Source organism: Perna viridis, chromosome 6 (genome assembly GCF_037379345.1).
Source record: "Perna viridis isolate PV_CMFRI_1.1 ecotype Kerala chromosome 6, ASM3737934v1, whole genome shotgun sequence".
Classification (NCBI taxonomy): domain Eukaryota; kingdom Metazoa; phylum Mollusca; class Bivalvia; order Mytilida; family Mytilidae; genus Perna; species Perna viridis.
The window spans coordinates 42,146,343-42,169,173 of record NC_142450.1 but is presented as its reverse complement, the minus strand read 5'-3'; the positions used below and the strand labels follow the sequence as shown (position 1 = coordinate 42,169,173).

General features: G+C 33.8%; 1 protein-coding gene across 5 annotated transcripts in view; it reads left to right on the top strand.

Annotated features, from left to right (window-relative positions):
• Positions 1–80: 80 nt before the first annotated feature.
• Positions 81–22,831, top strand: part of LOC148615033 (serine/threonine-protein phosphatase 6 regulatory subunit 3-like) — a 41,781-nt gene continuing 19,030 nt past the window's right edge. For 3 of the 5 annotated variants that reach the window (XM_088589633.1, XM_088589630.1, XM_088589628.1), the window contains exons 1-12: positions 225–365; positions 4,408–4,475; positions 4,966–5,045; positions 6,553–6,639; positions 7,071–7,257; positions 9,426–9,563; positions 14,656–14,721; positions 15,548–15,642; positions 18,825–18,938; positions 19,340–19,469; positions 20,007–20,165; positions 21,501–21,626. In XM_088589633.1, the coding sequence (XP_088445759.1) occupies positions 4,416–4,475; positions 4,966–5,045; positions 6,553–6,639; positions 7,071–7,257; positions 9,426–9,563; positions 14,656–14,721; positions 15,548–15,642; positions 18,825–18,938; positions 19,340–19,469; positions 20,007–20,165; positions 21,501–21,626 (1,242 nt within the window). In that variant the 5' untranslated portion in view covers positions 225–365; positions 4,408–4,415. Of the gene's footprint in view, positions 366–4,407; positions 4,476–4,965; positions 5,046–6,552; positions 6,640–7,070; positions 7,258–9,425; positions 9,564–14,655; positions 14,722–15,547; positions 15,643–18,824; positions 18,939–19,339; positions 19,470–20,006; positions 20,166–21,500; positions 21,627–22,831 lie in introns of all 5 variants that reach the window. The other 2 variants (XM_088589631.1, XM_088589629.1) reach the window with 2 other exon arrangements.

Below are 22,831 nucleotides of genomic sequence, written 5' to 3'. Positions count from 1 at the left end.
TTCATTTTTCACAGAAATAAAGAAAAGACTAAAACAGAATTTAAAAAAAATATATTTAAAAAAACTATAGTCTCGTTGTCGCGTTGAAATTTGATAATAAGAGAATCAGCGTCGCCATTTTGTGAAGTGCTCGTTCCCGCCTGACATGATTATTTCTAGAATTATATAGTTAATTCGATGAATTAAGAATTAGTATGCTGGCATAAAAATCTTTACACTATACATATTTATATGCAGACAATGTCACGTTCCTAAACGCCCCATGATGTTGACATGTCACTAGAGAACGATACTTACCATTTGATGTTGAGTCATTCGCTTATGTTTACAGGCCAAAAATAATATTTAAAAACAATCATTTCAAGGTAATTCCTGGCATAGTAGCATCAACAATCACCCTATATTTATATTTGTTTATCCAGTTGTTGCCTGGACCTTTTGCATTATGAAATTGCAGCTGACATTTTATGCCATCCCCTTGCTAACATAGTTTCATTTTCGAATTGGTATATTGACTTTCATTATGATGTATAATTTGGATATGAAACTTCAAAGTATTAACCTTGTCAATTTTAAGCATTGGTATGGGCAATCTGGTCTTACATTTTCCACTATTTAAAAACAGAAAATCACTCATATTTGACAAATTAGGAAGAGGTAAATACTGTTTATGAGTTCAATACTAACATTAATTTTGTGAGCTAGACCTAGTTTAAGATTTTAAGGGGACAACAGTTTGCTTCTAAGGTGGGGGTCTGGCAAATTTTTTAAATAAACAGAAAATAAATATTCTGACCTCATTCCAGATACTTAATATAGTGAAATGGAAACATAATTGTGCCCTGATGCGGTTGGAATTAAAATCAAAATCAAATGGTCATTTCCTAATCATCTTTGGTAATTAGGAAGGCCACAAAAAAGTGATTTGGATAGAAGTTGCAATGGCTACAGATTACACATTTTTTTATTACATCCATATATAATTTATATTTTGTGTTTTCATTTCATAATTTTAAGTAGGTTTAGCAAAGTACAATTTAGCTGTTCATTATTTATACCTTTTTTTCTGTATGCAATTAAGAAAGATCATTTACTGGTTAAGTTTTGGCAACATAGGAATACAATGGAATATATTCTTTTTTGCTAGCACTGTAAACCGGGTGAAAGATATTTTTTTAAACACTTCTGGATGCAGCTGAATTAGTACAAAAATCTATGCTATTTCTTTATTAAGATCATTATGTCTTTCTACACCAGATTTTTCTATTTCTTTGAGCTAAGAACATTCCTAGGTTTCATCTTGGACGTTGAGACAGGATGTGTTTTCCCAAAAAATGTGCAAAGAATGAAGAGTTTTCATACATGTATCTAACCAATAATAATAATTGTAAAAAAATTATTTACTGCACAAGGATTACTGGCACTTCTGTAGAGAGATCATTGGAAAATTGTCAGCAATTCCACTGGAAAATCACAAGACCAGACCTATCGTCCATACCTCTCTAGCTTCATCGTCTATTTTTCTAAATCAAACTTGTTCAAGACCATCATTGAATTCTACAGAACCAGTACATATGTATTATTTCTACCAGAAAACACTTGCATCAAAGCAAACCACCTATTTACAAAATGAACATGGCTACACTTGAACGAAATATCCCTAATATCTTCAAAATGAACACCTTCCATGGCCACAAAAAAAGAATAGTTAATTTTTACTATTGAACATTTGGACCCTTCATAATTCTGTCAGACATGTTGGGTCCCGTGCAGGTCCGGGTGTTAAAAGAATAGTCCTGCAGCAGCGCTAAGCTTGTCGTAAAAGGCGACTAAATAGTGCTCAGAACTCTAGCCGGGGGCTAGGCCGCTTTGCCCACAGAGCAACTGGGATGTGTGCCCCAGGTGGTTGAATGGGGTACCTACCCCTGGTGTGTTACATGCTGGGGTTGTCAGGCTATAATACGGAAAACCTGACCGCAAACCATAGTGTTGCACCATGTTGGGAAAGATGCCACGTTCCTCGCACATTAAAGAACCCTACTGTGGTATTCTCACGAAGTAGGAACCATAGGGCTCCGCCACAGGAGGCTAAATTGCCCGACCCTACCCACCTCTCCCTATTTCCAGTGGCAATCAAAATTTGTCGACCCCATTGTCCTTGTGTCCCATCCCAGGGTTCGACATTAACGGTTGCCCGATTGCCCGGGGCAAGTAAATCGCCAGTCTGGGCAAGTAAAAACGACATCAAAGTTGCCCGACTGGGCAAGTGAAAAAAATATGTGCCCAAATTACATTATTTCTGATCATCGCAGCTCTAAAACATCGAAAATTACTTCTGTATAGTTTGCCGTTCTTCCCGACCTTGCTGACCTAGATTATCATTGGATAGTTTTCTGATTTTCCCTTTGCCAAAAATAGATCTTATGATATTAATGTCGACCAATCAGATGCGTCCAATTGTACATCTATTTTCGTTATCCAATTGAACATCGCGATTTATTTATGGAATTTCTTACTTTGGAAAACTGTAAGAAATCTGTATCGAAAACTTCGAAAATATGATAGAAAAAGAGAAATAAAATTCTATTGAAGATAGTTATTGTTGTCCATTTGTTAAACTAAAGATGTGAAATAAAAACTCCTCACATGAATACTTGTAATTTCTTTGCTTCCTGTTTTACCCCTTATTCCCGCAAAAAATATGACGGCTTTTCGATTTATTTAAACAAGGGTTTCTGGTTTAAACACTATATAGTGACACAAAGTTCCGGGCAAGTATTTCAATATTTCGGGCAAGTGAATCACATATGTCACTTGCCCGACTGGACAAGTGAATATAAAAGTTAACGTCGAACCCTGCATCCCTTTTTCATTTCATCATCATTTCATGTTCATTTTTTCATCAATTTCATGTTCATCGTCTGAATACAGCTGAAATATTGCTGCTCGGACGTTAAACCCCAACAAACAAACAAACAGACATGTTGGAGGGATCAAAATACTTTATTTCACCAGTCCATCGCTGGAACTTCCCTACCATTTCTGAACACTACACAAAAATATAGTCCTAATGCAATTCCTTTCTATAATTCAATTACTCTTATAAACAGTAAATCAGTTTCTTGCCATTAATCATTTTAATAATGTTCTATTATGTCTGTAAATAAAATTTGAGATCTAGTCTTTATATTAAATGAAGATTTGAGGGACTCCTTTTTTGGCCTTGAAAGATATTTGGTAATAAATTTACATTTAGGAAATTCATTTCTTGCAGTAATGCGTCTAGAAGCTTAAAATGTGTTAAGCATGTTCATTTTGACACACTTGCAAGTCAAATTCTCCATCCTATCATCAATATTTCACCATTTATAAACAGGAAGTGAATAGCAGTGATTTTGACCTAGTAAAATTGGCGGGAAAATTCAAATTGATAAAAGTGTCTAGTTTTTGAAAATCTTTTGAAATTAATTTCTTAAGCTGAAATTGGTTTTATTTGTAGGATATATACTCTGTTAATATAGTATTGAATGAAAATGCACATTGATTTTTGAATAGGTTTAAAATTGGGTAGAAAGGTGAAATGGAACAAAAATTTGTAAATGTGTGTGAAGTTGTATCAGTAGTATGGATTAACTTGCAGTTTATTTATATTATAAAAAGGATAGTTCTTAACAATATTTAAAATGAAAATGTATGAGCACAATTTTATTACACATCATGTAATCTTTGAAATTTTGTTCATTTTACATGTTACAATTTCACAGCCCCTGTGCAGGTCCTGGTGTTACAAGAACAGGCCTGCAGCAGCGCTAAGCTTGTCGTAAAAGACGACTAAATAGTGTTCAGAACTCTAGCCGGGGGCTAGGGCGCTCTGCCCACAGAGCAACTGGGATTTGTGCCCCAGGTGGTGGAATGGGGTACCCCTGGCATGTTACATGCTGGGGTTGTCAGGCTATAATATGGAAAACCTGACCGCAAACCATAGTGTTGCACCGTGTTGGGAAAGATGCCACGTTCCTCGCACGTTAAAAAACCCTACTGTGGTATTCTCGCGAAGTAGGAACCATAGGGCTCCGCCACAGGAGGCTAAATTGCCCGACCCTACCCACCTCTCCCTATTTCCAGTGGCAATCAAAATTTGTCGACCCCATTGTCCTTGTGTCCCATCCTTTTTTCATTTCATCATCATTTCATGTTCATTTTATCATTAATTTCATGTTCATCGTCTGAATATGGCTGAAATATTGCTGCTCGGACGTTAAACTCCAACAAACAAACAAACAAAACAATTTCCATAGGAATCAAAACACTCCAGTGCTGTCAGTACTTTGATTATGTATCATGATAGATTAACTGTTGTAAGAATTCTGAGTAAAACAGCATTGAATTTGTTTTTTTTTTTTTCAGATACCAAAATGTTTTGGAAGTTTAATATAATATCTACATCAAAGATTGATACCCTTCTAGAAAAAGATGTAAGTTACTTTGTGAAACTCAAGGTCTTCTAAACTATACTCACTTTAAATTAAAATAGTTGGGTTCTAATTAACATTTAATACAGTGTGGAAAAAAGAAGAATATAGAAGTGCTCACCTTTAGCCACTAGCCTGAAGCTCAGGGCTAGTAAAAATTGATTCAGGCTAGTGAAATGATGTGTACATTTCTTGTTTTTGGCTAGTTTAATCCTATACAGTCCTCTATTATTTGGGCTAGTCATTGAGAATTTTGAAGGAAAGGACTGATATAGAGGTATGATATGAGATTGATGAAATAAGAAGTGAAATCTGTGTATGTTTATAGTTTAACATATTCAATTTCACACATTTATTAAACATTAGTTTTTTGTTACGACATTTCATGAATTGAACTGTTTAAGTAATGTATTGAGTAGCTAAAATATTCTAGCATAAACTTAATTACACTTAGTGTATTTATCATGTTAATCAATTTGAAATTTCATTGTAGGATGTCACACTTCAAGAACTTATGGAAGAGAATGATATCTTACAAGAATGTAAGGCACAAAATAAAAAACTACTGGATTTGTAAGTGTCATTGCTTTTTTCTGCTTTAGATAAGTCCTTGTACATGCAATGTCATGACTTGATGAACTGTATGTTCAAAGAATTTAAATCAAGGTGCCCTTTTTATGCCTGCTACTAAAAGTTGTTGGGGGGGTATTATTTTACCCTCATATCAAGTACCAAGTAACCCCTGTACCAAGCAAATTAAAACTTTTGGAAAATGTATATATCCATTATATCCATATTGTAAAGCTTCCTTTAGTTTTTTTGTTTGTTTTTGAGTCATGATAATGTATTCATATCAAAGATGGAGGGCCCCAGCTTTTGCTCAGTAGTTTAAGATTGCTTTCACCAATTTAAATGAAACTTGGCAAAAGGGTATGTATCCATATTGGTAAGCTCCCTTTAATATTTTGAAAAATCAGAAATTTCTGTTTTTCGTTTGAAAATACTTCCAGCAACTTGTGTGATAAACCAAATTTTCGCGATGATCCTTATCAGCATGGTTAAACTATTTCTAATGTTAATACCGCTCCATATGTAGTGGTGAGGGGTAATGTGATACCCTCCAAAAAATTATGTGTCTGTCCATCCTAGCGGTGTCCAGTTTATAACTTGAAAACAGATCAATGAATAATTTTGAAACTTTGCACAGTTGTTGCATACCATGAAATACAGGTTAAGATAAATTTTCAACAAAATCCAAAATGAGATTTCAAGTGAGGTCATTTTAAACATTTTTCCATCCTCCCTTTTTATATGCCCATCAAAATTTTGACGGGACACATTATGGTATACAAATGTCTGGCATACATCTGTCCTTTGTAAGCATGTCACAAAGTAACGAGAGCAACTTACCCAAATTTTGTATAACTTAACGTAGTTGTTCATAGTGATAGTCAAACGGTCTGAGGGGAATTCAGGAGGTGCATTAATCCTTAAAAAATATGTATGGGTGGTTGGGTCATAAAAACACTGTATTCCAACCCTCCATACATTTATTGATGGAATAGCCCATAGAAAGAACCAATATGGGGAAATTATTTTAGAGAAATATTATACCATGAACATGGAACATGTTGTAACAATCTTTTTTCTCTCTTTTATCAACTTTCTGTTTCGTGGAACTAGAAATTTTCCAATTTATGTATTGACATGCAAAATTTGCATTGCAATAATCCTTAATCAAAATTATTTCTTCAATTTGGTATCATATAAAGCATGTTGTGAGCAATTTTTGTCAGTCTCTTATATAAACTCCCTGTTGAGCGGGAATAAAGAATAAGTCAGGATATACTTAGCATGATATTCTGTACAGCCCTGTATTATTCCCAAAACATTTATTATGTTGTTTTTTTTTTACTAGATGATGGGCATATCATGTGTTTTTACATTGAGGTCCATTTGTAAGGGGGTTGAGTATTTTTTGTGTGAGATTGCTTGCTTCATTGCTAGTGTTTTTTGTTATTTTTTTATATAGTTGAATACAAAATCAAGAATTAGATTGAAGTGAAGTTCTATTTTTCAGCATTGTCGCTCCAGAGAATATGGATCTGATGGTTAGGATGGTGACTCTTGAGCCAGAAGAGGAAGAAGATGAAAAAGCCAAGTACAAGTAAATTGATATCCTTGATAATTTTTTTGTAAAATTAAAATTTGAATTAAGAGGAAGGGAAGGGGTTCAAATTTGCTTTCAAGAGTGGAAGGTCCTGGACTTTTTTGCATCATAAATGAAAGATCTGACAGAAGAAAATGAAAAAGTTCTCAATGAAAGTAAAAGTGAAACACGATAAGTCCAGAATGAGTTTCAATGCTCCTATGTAAGAAATTGTGGGTCCTAGACCTCACAAGAGGATTAGTTGGATCACTTGTATTAGCTTTTCTTTATGGGTTACATCTTTTTAAACTTGAATACTAGTTAGATTAGTAGCAGTTGCACTACTTATTCTCTATTTTACTTAATAAAGTGGCTAGTTACTTAATTAGATCTATTTTTGACATAAAAACATTATTCTATCTACATTTAATTTCTGATTTTTTATATAGATACCCCAACACAGCATGTGAACTGCTTACATCAGATGTCCCTCAGATAACAGATGCACTAGCAGGAACGGAAGAACTTGTTATTAAATTATACAGTTTTTTAGAAGGGGAGAAACCTCTAAATCCATTGTTGGCAAGTTTCTTCAGTAAAGTAATGGGCTTACTCATCACGAGGAAAAGTGAAATGGTAAGAAGTGTACATAATTTGCTTTTATACGAGTTAATGCGACCACCAACAATTTTTTCAGTTGTATAATGTTATCACCCTGCTGTAGTTGTTGGTGTCTTTTAACTTATACTTAAACAAAACTTATCCAATCTTCTTGTAATTTTAACACATTGTTTCTAGGGACATGGTGGAGGGCCCTATAGATTTTTGAATTTTTTACCCTACCCCTTTTGGAATTAAAGAGCTTTAAGGTGGAAGAAGGTGCTATTATTAGAATTCATAGGAAAAATCTTATTGTTGATCAGATTTGTTGGTTTTTTGAGTTATCAAAATACCTTATGTCACCGTTTCATGCCTGGAACTTCTCTGCTGAACACTACACATAAATATAGTCCAAATGTAATTCCTTTTGTATCATTCAATAAATCTTACATAACCTGTAAAAAAATTTCTGGCAGTTATTCAGCTCCATGGTATTCTATTATTTCTGCAAATAAAATTTAGATCATTTCATCAAATGATTGAACGATTGTTCATTATATTTATGATTTCAATTTGGGTTATTGATTGTATCAAAATTAGAAGAGAATGGCTGTATCAGAACAATCTATATGGCTTGTCAGGAATTTAATTACTTGCTACTATAAAAACAACTCTGGCTTGGTCCAAATTTTAATTTCAACATTTCTTGAAGTTTTCAAGACAAACAAGTATACCCATTGCAGTTAAGGAATGTTGGCGATGCAGCTGTCAGAAATCTGTGCGACTTACAAGCGGGTCAAGGCTAGGTTCAGAAAATTTGGTCTGAAGATGGGATCCGACTTTAAGGCAGATGGACTTGTATATAGATCGACTCAAGTATATACGGTGATTGAAATTACCACACCCAAGACATGTTTAAAAATCACAGTACAAATCTTATCGTCAGTCAAGAATCGTGATATGTATGGGATCGTGGCAGAGTGGAATCGTTGCACTCCAATGAGTCAGTCTGGGTTCCAAAATATCAGATGTTGATGTTTTATATTTTTTTTATTTGTATGTTTGTTTCAGAGCAATTTTTACATGCCTGCTAAAATATCATTGACCTCATCTGGAGACATTTCGTTTCAGTGTGATAACTTAGTTGTGGTTGACCAATTGTTATGAAATTTTGATAAGTTTTTACTAACCACTAAAGGAAGTAAATTTGAAATCAACTGCAATACAATATTTTAGAGGTCTGGAGTTTGTGGCCCTATCGTTTTAGAATAAGGGACCAAAAAGGGTAAAAATCCTATGTAGAATGTTTGGTTTTCTTCAGATTTTGATTATTCTAGTTTTTGTTTGTGTGTTCCTTGTTTAATTCTGGTAAACAAATGTATCAAAGCTGATTTGATGTGTTTTGGACCATTTTCAAGTTAAAGAGGGTCAAAGTTGGGCATGGGCCTTGCTCAATATTTCTTTTAAGTGTTCCATACAACATAATATCCCATGTGCTAAGCTGCCGTCATTGTGTAGGTAGTCCCTATGCTTAAGTATGTCAAAAACTAGCATAATGATGACCATGTAAAAAGGTGCATTTGATTTTGAAGGAAAAAATGGAGAAATGTTGGTTTTTTTTTTTTTTTTTTAGAATCAAAACCTATGAGTGTTAAATCTCTAAAATATTGTATTGCAGTTGATTTAAAATCTACTTCAAAAGATAATTTTTTATACCCCGACTCAACAAGTGGTTGGTATATTGGAATCGCCTTGTCCATACTAATTTTGTTGCAATTATCTTGATTCCCTGTGGATTCAAACTTCGTATGTAGCTTTATATAAATGGGCATACCTTGTAAGCAATGTAAGTTGCTGTCCAATATCAGAATATTGTATGAGCTGGGGTATGCCTATCATGACAACACATGAAACTTCATGTAGAAGGTGAAAGGAATGTGTTTAGTAGTGAAACATAAGTGAAATATTTTGATTTCGTTCTTAAGTCTCTTCCGAATAGTAAGCAAAACGCTCCTTTAGGATGCTTAATTTTACAAAGTCACCCTTAATTTTTGTCAGATACATTATCTGTCTTTGGAATTAGTTTCGTGATAGTGAATAGAAAGTAACTTCGTTTGTGACATGATGAATGTGCAGTGGGCTTTGTGATCAGTTGCATTTTTTGTATGTGTACCTTCCATGCACACCATTTATTTTATTTTTAGATATTTGAATTTTTGAAGTCAAGGAATGACTTTGTAGGACAACTTCTTTATCATATTGGTACCTCAGCAATAATGGATGTGCTGTTAAGATTATTAACTTGTATAGAATGGGTGGAACTAAAACGTTTAGTGGTTGAGGTAAGAATTATAACGACTACCGGTAATTACAAGCTAAAACTGTACAATGGAACAAATCTAATATGCAGTAGGCATTGATGTAAGAAGCTCAGCATTTCTTTTTCACCAGTATTTGGTTTCACTGTAAACAACACATTGTTATAGCACATGAAACTCATTTTTCTTTCTATTTTATTATATGAGAACATTTATTCTTTTTTCTTAACTTTTTTATTAGTATGTATGGTTCTGATTTGAAACAGTTGATAAATGCCACCATAAAGCCAAGCTCGAAATTTTATGAATACTTATTATGTAATAACATTCTTTTATTCATCTTTTTGTTAAGAGACTCAATTCATACAAAAATTTGGAAATTATCTCTTTATTCAGATTGTAATTCAAAATCACTTGTTTTAATGTTCATAAAACTTGGAAATTTGCATAGAAATTTTGAAATGCTTCTTTTGACATATGATTCGAAGAAATTGTTTAGAATTGGTTAGTGTCTAGGAGACCTTTACATGTTGGGCCAGGGATTATTAAAGACTATTTCAGAGTATCATGCTGTCATGTTCAGCATGGTGGTTATCCTTAGACATTTTATGTCTAGACAATAACTTGTGTATAAGTGTATAATTGTCTTAATATAGCACCATGCCACCTAAGGAAGGCAGGGATTAATTTTTGGGGTTGTGACTTACAACCATATAGGAATTAGGGGTCAGAATCAAGCATTTTCATGATGTCTGGACAGTAAATTTGAGTACAATGAAAATGTAATTCTGAAATTGTTCCACTAGTTGCAGTACCACAAAAGGATATCTGGGGTTGTGATTTAAAATGATTGGGAGTGAGGGGCCTGAACAAGCATATTTCTGATGTAAAGATAATACCTCTCTCTGAAATTGCTTTACAAGGTGCCACACCCCCAGAGGTAAGCTGGGATTGATTTTGGGGGTTATGCCAGGAACTACTTAACCAAATATGTAATAACAATAAAAATTCTGCATTTAATCTCATAATAAGCTGCAAATCAATTCAAAGACACTTGAAAGTTAGTATGCAACATTAGTTAGGTGTCCTATACTGCACTTTCATAATTCAGAATACTTCTCTTTTAATGACTCCCTGTACTTTTCAAATATTTTAGACGATACATACTGAATATTACATGTCAAAATCTGTATCACATGCAGTATCAGCTTGAGATTCTGGTGGCCGGTTGGGTGATACAGGTCAAGGGTTGGTACCACATGTGGTACAGATTTTGACATGTTATGTTCATTATATCATGTATTTCAACTTTGCTTTAAGTATGGTCTGTGAAGGGGGGCGTTTGTTTGTTTATTTGTTGGGGTTTAAAGTCCGAGCAGCAATATTTCAGCTATATTCAGACGATGAACATGAAATTGATGATAAAATGAACATGAAATGATGATGAAATGAAAAAAGGATGGGACACAAGGACAATGGGGTCGCCAAATTTTGATTGCCACTGGAAATAGGGAGAGGTGGGTAGGGTCGGGCAATTTAGCCTCCTGTGGCGGAGCCCTATGGTTCCTACTCCGGGAGAATACCACAGTAGGGTTCTTTAACGTGCGAGGAACATGGCATCTTTCCCAACACGGTGCACCACTATGGTTTGCGGTCAGGTTTTCCGTATTATAGCCTGACAACCCCAGCATGTAACACGCCAGGGGTACTCCATTCCACCACCTGGGGCACATCCCAGTTGCTCTGTGGGCAGAGCGCCCAACCCCCGGCTAAGGTTCTGAGCACTATTTAGTCGTCTTTTACAGCTTAGCGCTGCTGCAGGCCTATTCTTTTAACACCCGGACCTGCACGGGGCGATATAGGGTATTGGATATAGGTCTAGGGGTGTGATATAGGGTATGGGATGTAGATAAATAGGTGTGTGATATAGGATATTGGATATAGGTCTAGGGGTGTGATATAGGGTATTGGATGTAGATATAGGTGTGTGATATAGGATATTGGATATAGGTCTAGGGGTGTGATATAGGGTATGGGATGTAGATATAGGTGTGTGATATAGGATATTGGATATAGGTCTAGGGGTGTGATATAGGGTATGGGATGTAGATATAGGTGTGTGATACAGGATATTGGATATAGGTCTAGAGGCTGGATATATAGAGTTAAATCTAAAGCAAAGTAACATTGTGCGGCACCATCCCCTTTCCTCAGAATGCCATGTCCTTTTTTCAGGATGCCATGCCCTTTTCCAACATGCCAATTGCCATTTTGGTCGCGAAATTGTGCCCCTGTTAGAATCTTAGCCCTCTTGAAACCACCTAACTTCTCCGCCATTTTTGTTGTTTACCCAACATTATTTATAGGTCAAATTTTGTCGAAATTACCTAAAAACTCGGAAATCAAACCCCTAATTCGCGTTTCAATCTCATTTCTTTAATTAAAAGAATCATTAATCATAAAAAAGGTGTTAGATGCTGTCTAAATAGGTAAGGCCTAAGGGTAGGTTTTTTGACAGGTAAATAATTGCCGAGAAGCAATCAGCTGATCAGAGTTTGACAATTAGATAATGAATCCCGATTGGATCTACTACAATTTTATCAACAGCCAATTATTTTCTAAAGATTAAATTCTACTCCTCAATTAATTTGACAATACAGAGAAACTTCTCCAAACCGGCCACCACTGGGACAAGAAAAAATGGACGGTTTTGTGAAAAATAGCAATGCATTCTAAGAGCTGTTTCCATTAATGTGGTCTATAACTGTACACCTTGTCAGTTTGTTGGTTGAGACATTTAATGCTAATTCAAAACTTTTGGCCTTTTTATTTCATTTCAAAGCTTGCATCGTTTGTAAATGATTTGATTTTACAAAACGGTACTGCCAATAAAATAATGTTCGTGGTTTTGAAAGAATGTGTATTAAAGATCAAAGGGCTATTGATGGTAACTTGTTATTTGTACTGTTTTCGTAAATTACTATCAACAAAGTCTAATAATTTCACCCCTATGTTGTTTTGGCTTGGGCACAGGTCACATTAATTGACAGTTAATAGATCGTAAAGATCGTACTATTAAATGACCTGGGTTGCCTGACATGTGTACACACCAATTAACAGCCAACCAGTGACAATATGTAATGTTTGGATTAAATTTGTTGTTTAAACTACTGTCCCCTTCAATTACCATCTGTCCACTGATGAAGTGAATGAATTATTAATTACGTAATATTACGTAATCATTGACAGTTTTGTTGACACATTTATTACAAGTGAACAATAACCCGGCGGCCTAATTTGAGAGGTTGTTTTTATTTGAAATATGTAACTTAAACTGTGAAAAACTAGCTGGTGTATGGTTTTAGGGGGTGGCCGGTCTATTGAAGAAAAAAACCCCACAGGTTTTAAGGTATATCGGCCGGTTTGAAGGGAAGACCGGTTTTCTGAGGGTCCGGTTTGGAGAAGTTTCACTGTATTGTCATCTGAACAGGTCTTGAAATTGTAGAACCACGTGTGTAAACAAATTTTAAAATGGTCAATGTTTGTACAAAATGAGTTCCCTCCCCTGCAGTCTTCACACTTCCTGTAATTTCAACAATGCAGTATTTTTCCCAAAAGTTTTGTTTGCAATAGTTAAAAAAAATGTTATTCCTTTCAAACAGTGATGATTTTGGAAATTCAGTTTCAATATTCTTGAATATTTGTTACATTTCCTCGTATGCTGCACCTTCTGGTAGCATTTAATGATAAGTAACAGTTGCCCAAGTTTCCCTCCATCTGTACTTGAGAAACTGTTCAGCGTCATGTTATTGTACTATCCACTTTTGACTTAATTAGCCCCAAAATACTTGCTGAACTGTAGAATTCAAGTTCTCAACATGAATATGATGAATACTAACTCACCTTCAACTGACACTAATGGAAAGAAGGAAACAAGTATTCAATGTATTATTTTCAAATAGTAGAAATGAATTTGATTGTAAATAAATTTTCTCATTTATTTTTTTTTAATATGAAAATTTTTTTATTTTAAATAGATTTGGAGGAATCCAGCACAAAATAGGGGGCTTACCAACTACAATCTATAATAGTGCATGCACATATTGTTCAACTGAAAGAGACGCTTTAATGCTATAGTGATTGTCTCGTTCATACATTACTACAGTAAATGCATAATATATGTCCCGATAATGTTGATTCATACGTTGTCCCACATGAAAACCCCCATTTGGATTTTCAAAAGTTGGCAGGTGTATGACTTTCTCAAAATAAGTTTTAGTTAAAATAAAAAAGTGTTTTAGTTCAGATGCATTTTTAATTTTGTAAATTGTATAACAATTTTTAAACCAATCAATGTGCCCTAAAAATCAAACAAGGCGACAAAAAGTGCCCTTTTGAAAAAGAAAATACCATGCCCTTTTCTAATCCTAGATTTAACACTAGATATAGGGTATGGGATATAGGTCTTGAGATGTGATGTAGGGTTTGCGATGTAGGTCTAGGGGTGTGATACAGGGTATGGGATATAGATCTAGGGGTGTAATATAGGGTATGGGATATTGATCTAGGGGTGTGATATAGGTCTTGAGGTGTGCTATAGGGTTGAAAAAGACACTTATAATGCATATACAATAAAAGGTTATTTTAATCTGGATGTATGATACAATGTAATTTGGGGAGAGTATGGAAAGTTAGAGGTCTCCCAAGTTCAGTAACTATTTAATGGTTTTTTGTTCTTGACTAATGAACCACAGGAATAATAAGTTAATTAATGGAAAAAATGAATAGTCATAATATGATCAGGAGTGCCAAAGACCACCCATATTTAACAGGTGGCATGAAGGAATATATTTTGATTATTCACAATAACCAATTGATTATCCTATTTATTATATAGGTTTTCTCTATATTTTATTGCTATTTTTGACATAAATTTAATATTTTGTGAGTGGTGATTAACATTTGTATTGTGGTCTATTGGTGAAAATATGAAGTGAAATTACGGATTTTTTTTCATATGTGATAAATAGAAATTTATTATACAGGGAACATTTATTCAATTGCTGCTATTTTATAGTAAATAATAACTATGTTGGTTTGTTATTGTTTATTGCAGTGGTTGAATGAGAAACAGATTGTTGAAAGATTAGTTGACTGTTTGATTTCGTCAGAAACGGAAGAGGTATGAACCGTTTATTCTTTTCTGACTTGCTACATATGTTGTACATACAAAGCCATGGACTAACCATTTTATATCACAATTTAGGCCTTGTAAAGTTTAATACTTGGTTTCCAGGTCCTAGTTCACTTCACAACCAATTATTATTGCTAATCAATATAGTAAACAAAATAGTACTTTCCCTGTTATTCTTTTTCTATTAATGAACAATTTCAATGAAAGCTCCATTAACACATGTCAGGATATAAAATGGTGAGATCAGTTATTGATTTACATGTTAATGGCCTAAGAACCAGGAAATTCAGTTTGGAATGCCTGATTTCAGTTTATTTTCTGCTGAGATATACATATCAGTGATCAAAATACTCCAGCTGTATTGGCAGTTAGATGTAAAATGCTAGCAATACTTGTTAATTTGTCATATTAGAAATATTACTAAGCACACAAAAGAATGAATCACACAGTCATAAACAATTCATTTTAGTGTCTTAACAAGAAGTAGACAATTCGTAGAACTACAAAAATTGTGTGTAAAACTATCTAACATATATGGTGTTTCCATTTTCTGTGAATTATATTCCTTGAGGAGATATATATATTTTTTTCTATCACATAAATTTGCAATCTTATTCATTGGTTTTATGTGTGTGTGTCCCTTTTTTGAATGGTATTATTTGCTAATATTGAATGAAAGTTGATATTAAACAGCTGTAAATCTTATATTGTATACAAAGCCAATGAGATGCCCTATGTTGTTGAATAAAAATGACCACATTGAGTATTTAAATCTGAACAGATATATTAGTATTGTTTCATTGACTTTTTACAGGTGCACTGTAACTGTGCCCAATCATTGTGTGATATAGTTAGATTAGGCAGGGAAGCTCTTAATCAGGAATTCCCACTATTGAATGCTGTTGAACAGTAAGTATTATTTAAATGAATCAGGAATTCCCTCCATTGAATGCTGTTGAACAGTAAGTAGTAGTAAGGGCTGTTCCAGTAAAACATACATAGATGGTGGTGGGCACACTTGAAAATTGGGGTAACCTCCCATAGAAATGATATTTTTCCACTCCTACCCACCCATAGAGGTAAAATCCCAAGCTTTATGGATCCAACAGAAGCAAATTAAAATTTATATATATTCTTTAACAGTATTCCCATAGTGATACATTACTTTTTTTTTATATAATTCAGCTGCATGTGACATATTTTATACAGATAATAGCTAGACATTGCATGATTTTATGAATGCTTCATTCCATTTATACATATTCTGTAGTTTTGCCTTTCACTTGGATGTTGCGCATATTCATGTATAGACTAGCGCTTTTACTGCTTGCGTTCATTTATCTGTATATTAAAATTTATATATATTCTTTAACAGTATTCCCATGGTGGTGATTATAATTTTTTATATATTTCAGCTGCATGTGACATACATGTATTTCATACAGATAATAGCAAGACACTGCATGATTTCATGAATGCTTCATTCCATTTATGCATAATCAGTGTTCTAGCTAGGATTTGAAAATAGAGGGTGCGCAGGGAAGAGGGTACTTTAACACATAGTATGTTTTTTTCAACCAAAAAGGGACATTGGTTTATTTGAAGTACCCTAAGGGGATACTGAGTAACTCAGTAGGGGCTGCTCGGCCTCCATTTTGCCTGGCTAAGACACTGATTAAAAAACATGTATATTCACTGTTTTGCCTATTTCTTGCATGTTGCACATATTCATGTATAGACTAATGCTTTTACCACTTGTGCATTCACATATCTGTATATTATAATCGTTTCATATAGTAACATTCATTTTTATGCACACATATCCTTTTTTCAATGCACAGATAAATCTTGATTTTTGTCTTGCCTAAGAGCAAATTTGAAGAAGGCAAGAATATAGGGATTACCTTTCTGGTATTCGCAATTGTAAGAGTATTTGTCCATATCATATTTTCAACAACCACTTTATATCACAGGTCGATGATATTTGGTATGTGAATAGAAATAGAAGATAATGCAAAAGTTGTATTGATCCACACTGTACATCAGTGACTGTATATGAAGCTGGTGTATTGCCATGAACTATTTTGTATCTCATCTAACCAGTTGAAATTTCTGTGTGTATCCATATGATTGCCTTGATAGTTGTGTAATGTGACCTAAAATCCATTTGTTTTATCAGGGATCTATGATTTCAAGAAAACTTCTCTTCTTGTATACCTAGCACTTTCAGCTGGAAATCTTCACTCAAGTTTGCATGTACTCTGTGCTGGTGAGGAACAAGAGAGTATAAAGTAATTTTGATGTTTATCATTATTTGCACACTGGAGGCTGTCTTGTTTAAGGGTATGGAAATTTTGTCAATTGTTGTCAACTCTCTGACAATTTCTAAGATGAAGAACAGAAGTAAAAGCCCTGTTCTTTGATAATTTGGTGTTTTTGTTATCTACACATTCACTCCATAGCCCATACGGGGATACCTTTTCATTTTGAAGTTTTGGAATGGGTTATTCTTGATATCAATATGCAATGACTACATAGTGATTTAACAACTGTTCAAATTCAGTTTCAAAAGAACCCATAAAGTTTAATTGTGGAAGAGTTGCTTTGATGATAATTCAGACACAGAATAGGTACAAGAAAATGTGGTATGAGTGCCATTGAGACAACTCTCCATCCAAGTCACAATTTATTTAAAGTATAAACCATAATAATAAATGTAAGTACGATCTTCAACACAGATTCTTGGATCACACTGAAAAGTAAGCTATAAAGGGCCCCAAAAATTATTAGTGTAAAACCATCCAAACGGGAAAACCAACAGTCTAATCTACATAAAAATCGAGAGACGAGAAACTCTTATGAACCACATCAACAAACAATGGAAGTTGACATCTCGGGTGGCAGCATTGCTCCACAGCAGAACGCTGAGAATACTGGAAGAATAATGTCAGATCAAACATTGGGCGATTTCCATGCGGAACACCTGTAAAAATGGTGTGAACTTCCAGCAACAAAAGCACGTAACTCAACTATACTAAAGGTTTATACAATGACAGGGATTCATTTTGGACCATTTTTAGAATGTAAAAAACAACTTTCAACAGAATGTTTCTTCATTTTCCCAACAACCACTCACAGAAGCGAATTTCCAAGCCCAGTATTATGCTGTAGATGCATTTTCCACCAACCTACAACCAAGTATATATTTTTTTTAAATGCCATCCCAGGGTCCCATGTATTTTTTGCTGGAACAGCCCTTAAATGAATCAGGAATTCCCATTATTGAATGCTGTTGAACAGTAATTAGTAGTTAAATGAATCATGAATTCCTGCTATTGAATGCTGTTAAACAGTAAGTATTAAATGAATCATGAATTCCCACTATTGAATGCTGTTGAACAGTAATTAGTAGTTAAATGAATCATGAATTCCCACTATTGAATGCTGTTGAACAGTAAGTAGTAGTTAAATGAATCAGGTATTCCCTCTATTGAATGTTGTTGAACAGTAAGTATTATTTAAATGAATCAGGTATTCCCTCTATTGAATGTTGTTGAACAGTAAGTAGTAGTTAAATGATGTTATTTGCAGTTTGCAGTTCTCTGTAAATGTGTAGGATCATCTGACATTCTCGAGAAATTTGAGAAGTCATCACCAACTTTAGGTGTCAGATTATTTTACAAATTGCTCCTTTGGTAAGCTTTACTGTAACTTTATTTTGAAAAAAATGTCTTTCTGTTAAAATTTGATTGTGGAATTTGTCTTAATGGTGACTCACAGAACCACTGAATACTCTCAATTAATTCCTGACAATTATATGCACACACAAATTAACCAAATAGCATTAGACACAAAAAAACTAATATTTTGTTTTTAGGATGCTATAATGATTAGTAGATCATTGTGACAGCTTTCATTCTCTGTGTCATGAAGTGGGTAGGTTAACCTTCGCTGTGTTAATGGCTTTTTGCAATAAACATTGGAATTCATTGTATTAAATAAGGATTTAATTTTCTGTAAAATTGCTGTGCAATTAAAGTTTTCATTTTCCAATTTTTGGTTAAATGATCTGTTTGATGTTCTGTTTTCAGAGAGGAGACAGTTGCTAAACTATTAGACAACATGCTTAGTCCTGACAAAAATGAATCTGTTATTGTAAATGGTCTTTCTGTGATACAAACCTTGTTAGAGTTTAGAAAACAAAGGTAAGACTTTTCATGGAATTTACACTTAGCCCTGCATTTAGTTGCTAACAATTATATATATAACACCATGTTTCAATTAACTTTGTTTAAGGGATCCAAAATGAATAAATTTAAGGCACTAATTTTGATTAGTCCACTTCTTGTGAAAGTATGTCATAAACTCTTGGCAGTTCTAATTTCTGACTTATTCTGTAGATTATCTATAGATTATAAAATGTGTATTCTGTTCGGTGATCTTAGTTTATATTACCTTGTTTATTTGGACAAGAGCCAACAACATTCCTTGAAAATTAAATTATTGGCTTAACTGCTGTATTTGCTTAATCCAGTTTGTTTTGTTTTTTTGTTTTCTTTTTCTTTTTGTTTTTTTTATTTTAGAATTCAGTATTTCATTTTTTCAGCCCTGAAGGTTCACAAGAGCACATTGCTTCCATAGATACAGACAGATTAGCACAGGGTGTCAGTAATGTTCTATTAGCTGTTACTCCTAGATTAAAAGATTTTCATAGTTTATTGGTGGAGCCCCCTCAGGTATGTTGAAAGCAAACATATTTCTGAGGAATGAACAGTATTGAGTGAAAAGTATATCCCAGAGTATATTTTTATTATATTATGATCGTAAAATATCATTATTCTCCCTCCAAGAGATGTTGGGTGAGATAAGGTTTCAGTCTGTCGTACATATTTCCTGCAATTCCTTTTTACATTACTCACTGAGGTTAGATTACATAACAATACAGAGAAGTGCATATTGTCAGGACTTTGTTGTCATTGAAAGGTCTTGTATAAACTTAAATATTTTTATACCCTCAAAGTTTTGGGAGGGAGTTTTTTTATAGGAATCACTCTGTTTGTCCATTCTTAATTCGGTCAACATATCTTTCAACTGCAAGTCTCTTAAACTGCTGAATGGATTTTGAAGATATTTTATATGAAGACTAGGCAGTATGTGTTGACTTTCATGAGAGAAGGAAATTGGTGTCCAATGTCTGACTCATGATTTGAACTAATAATATCTATTCAAAGTTATTACAGATAACCCTATAATGCTCAGTGTTTTCATTTCAGCAACGGTTCAATTCAATGCCAACCACTATAGGACATTTAGAACCACCCTTAGGAAATACAAGGTTACAGATAGCAAGATTAGTATCAGCTTTAGTCTTAACCAATACACATTCTGTCAACATAGAATTAGCTCATTTAGGGACCATAGGTGTTTTATTTGTAAGTTTTAGTGATAAGTCACCAGCAGTTAAAACAAGCAAGCCAAGAATTGTTGATTTTATAAGTTGCTGCGAAAATTATGTTTTAAAGAAGATGATTGCATGTATGGATAGATAATATCTTTTCTACCTTGAATGGCATCAATTATTGTTGGAATGCCATGATGTTATGTCTGTGCAATTAAAATTAGGGCATATTATAGTACCTTGTCTGTCTGTTCGTCCCACATTGTTTTTGTATGATAACTAAAAAAAAATGCTTGCACAAATCAAATTAAAACTTTAAGGAAAAATATTTATAGTGGAAAGCTCCCTTAATATTTTCAAACTTTTTATTTTTGAGATATTGTAATTTAGTCGTAGGGAAGGGTGTTTTTTCTGTTTTCACACAGTAACACAAAACCTCTTAAACCAGTTATAGTGAAACCTTGGGAAAGGGTACTTATCTCTAGTTGGAAGCTCCCTTTATTTTTTTGTTTTCAAGTTATTGAAATTTATTCGTAGGAAAGGGTGGTGGTTTCCAGTTTTCTTGAAATAACTCAAAAATGCGTTCACCTATTATAAAAGACAAGGTCTTTCTTTCATGAAGTTTATAATCTGTGTTTCCAGACTCAAAAATGTTTCTAGGATAGTCTTTGACTGTTTTGGCTAAACAGTTTTATCCATGTAGAGTGCGGGGCATCACTTTACCTAGTTCTTGGTAATTTTATGTTCATAAATATAAATAAGAATAATTTGAATTAATTTTATAAGCCTTTTAATTGGCTATTTCTCTTTTGAGTAAAATCGATTATTTTCGATAGACTAATTTGGTACTGTGATGTCATTAATGTTGATTGGTCCACATTACAGAAATTCTGATAATTAAAAACTAAATAAGGCCTTGATCAAGCAACAAATTTTGATTTTAACTGGAATTGATTAGAAATTAAATTATATGTAGAAGGATTGTTTTTAATCTTTGACCAAGTTATGTTTGCATAACCAACTTCAGGACAGTTAAGTCTTGTTTATATACTGCTTCAAGGTTCATGAAGGGTAAACTGCACGAAAGATGGTCATTTAGCATGATTTGGATTAAAAAAATGATAATTCTTGAACACAAAGGATTGGTCAGAAGAAGTCCAGGGTCAGTAGAATAGCTGTTAGGTAATAAAAAAGATATATTGTCAAAAGCTGTGGTGGAGTTTTTCATGGAAAATACATTTGTATTTCTCTTTTGTCTGATATACAGCATGAGGAAACTAATTAATAAATATTGTTTGTTCAGAAATTTATAAATAAAACAAGGGTGGAGAAAAATATTACTATCGTTTTTTTCTTTATTTCTTTTCAGGATTTGTTTTTTCAGTATGTATGGAATAATTTTTTACATGTCCATGTAACACAGTGTGTAAATACAATACTCTATAACTCTCCTGTTGAAGTAGATGGTAAAAAAGAACATCCTTTATTAGCCCAAGTGAGTATACTTCAATACTTAAAGTTCAACAATTTTACATACGATGACGACATAACTTTTTGTAGGTTTAAACTGGTCTGGAGCTGGCATGTCAGTTAATGTTAGGAGTCCTTTGTTTATGCATTTGTGTAACATATATCAGTTCATTATTTCTGTTTTAACAAGGGACTCGGACCTTTTTGAATTGATTTTTAGGTGTGTTTAATTGGGTGATAGTTTTAAAAAATTTTTTTTAATTTTTGCGCCTGTCCCAAGTCAGGAATTTCTGGCCTCTGTATGTCTATTTCTTTTTTAGCTCACCTGGCCAAAGGCCATGTGAGCTATTGCCATTACTTGGCGTCCTGTCGTCGTTGTTAACAATTATATAAAACTCTTCTCCTCTGAAACTGTTTGACTTATTAGAGCCAAACTTGGTATGAATGTTCCTTGGGGTATACTTCATAGAACTGATTTGGGGATTTTTGATTCATCAAAAAACATGGCCGGCATTACTAAAAATAGAACATAGGGGTCAGACGGTAGTTTTTCACATGTATCTCCTAAACCGTTAGGTTTATCCAAATTCTTTCAATAGCTGAAATGATTCATATTACATTGTATTAGGACAACAAAAGTCTTCAGACTCCTTGTAAGAGTTATTGCCCGTGAAAGGGGAAAAATATTTTTTTTTAATAGTTTTCAGTCAGTATCTTGAAAACTATGATAGATTAAAAGAAACTTTCAATTGTTGAAAAGATATTGTGATAGTCCTACCAAAGACTTCTTGAGTCAAAATTGTTAGACAACTTCTTGTTTAATTTATTGCCTTTGAAGGGCAAAATTCAACAAGGTGAGCAATTCAGGCTCCTGGGAGCCTCTTGTTCGCTTGCAGTTTACTTTTATGTTGCTGGAGTATATTGGAGTATATAGGGGCAGCTGTTTTGCTGTGCCTGTTTATAATGTTAAGAGACCAGCTGCAGTCTGCCCTGTAGTATGAGGGTTTCATTGTTGTTCATTGAAGACCCATGGATGGCCTTGAGCTGACATTTTCATCCTGGTGGGGTTGTGTGACACATTCACTATATCTAATCTTGTATACAGTACCTACTTAAATTTTTGAAAAGTTTGGACAAGAATTTCCCATTATTATATACATGTGCATGAAGATAATGCTAATGTGCAGAGTTTTTTCACAAGGAAAAATTCTGATATTTCGTACATAAAAA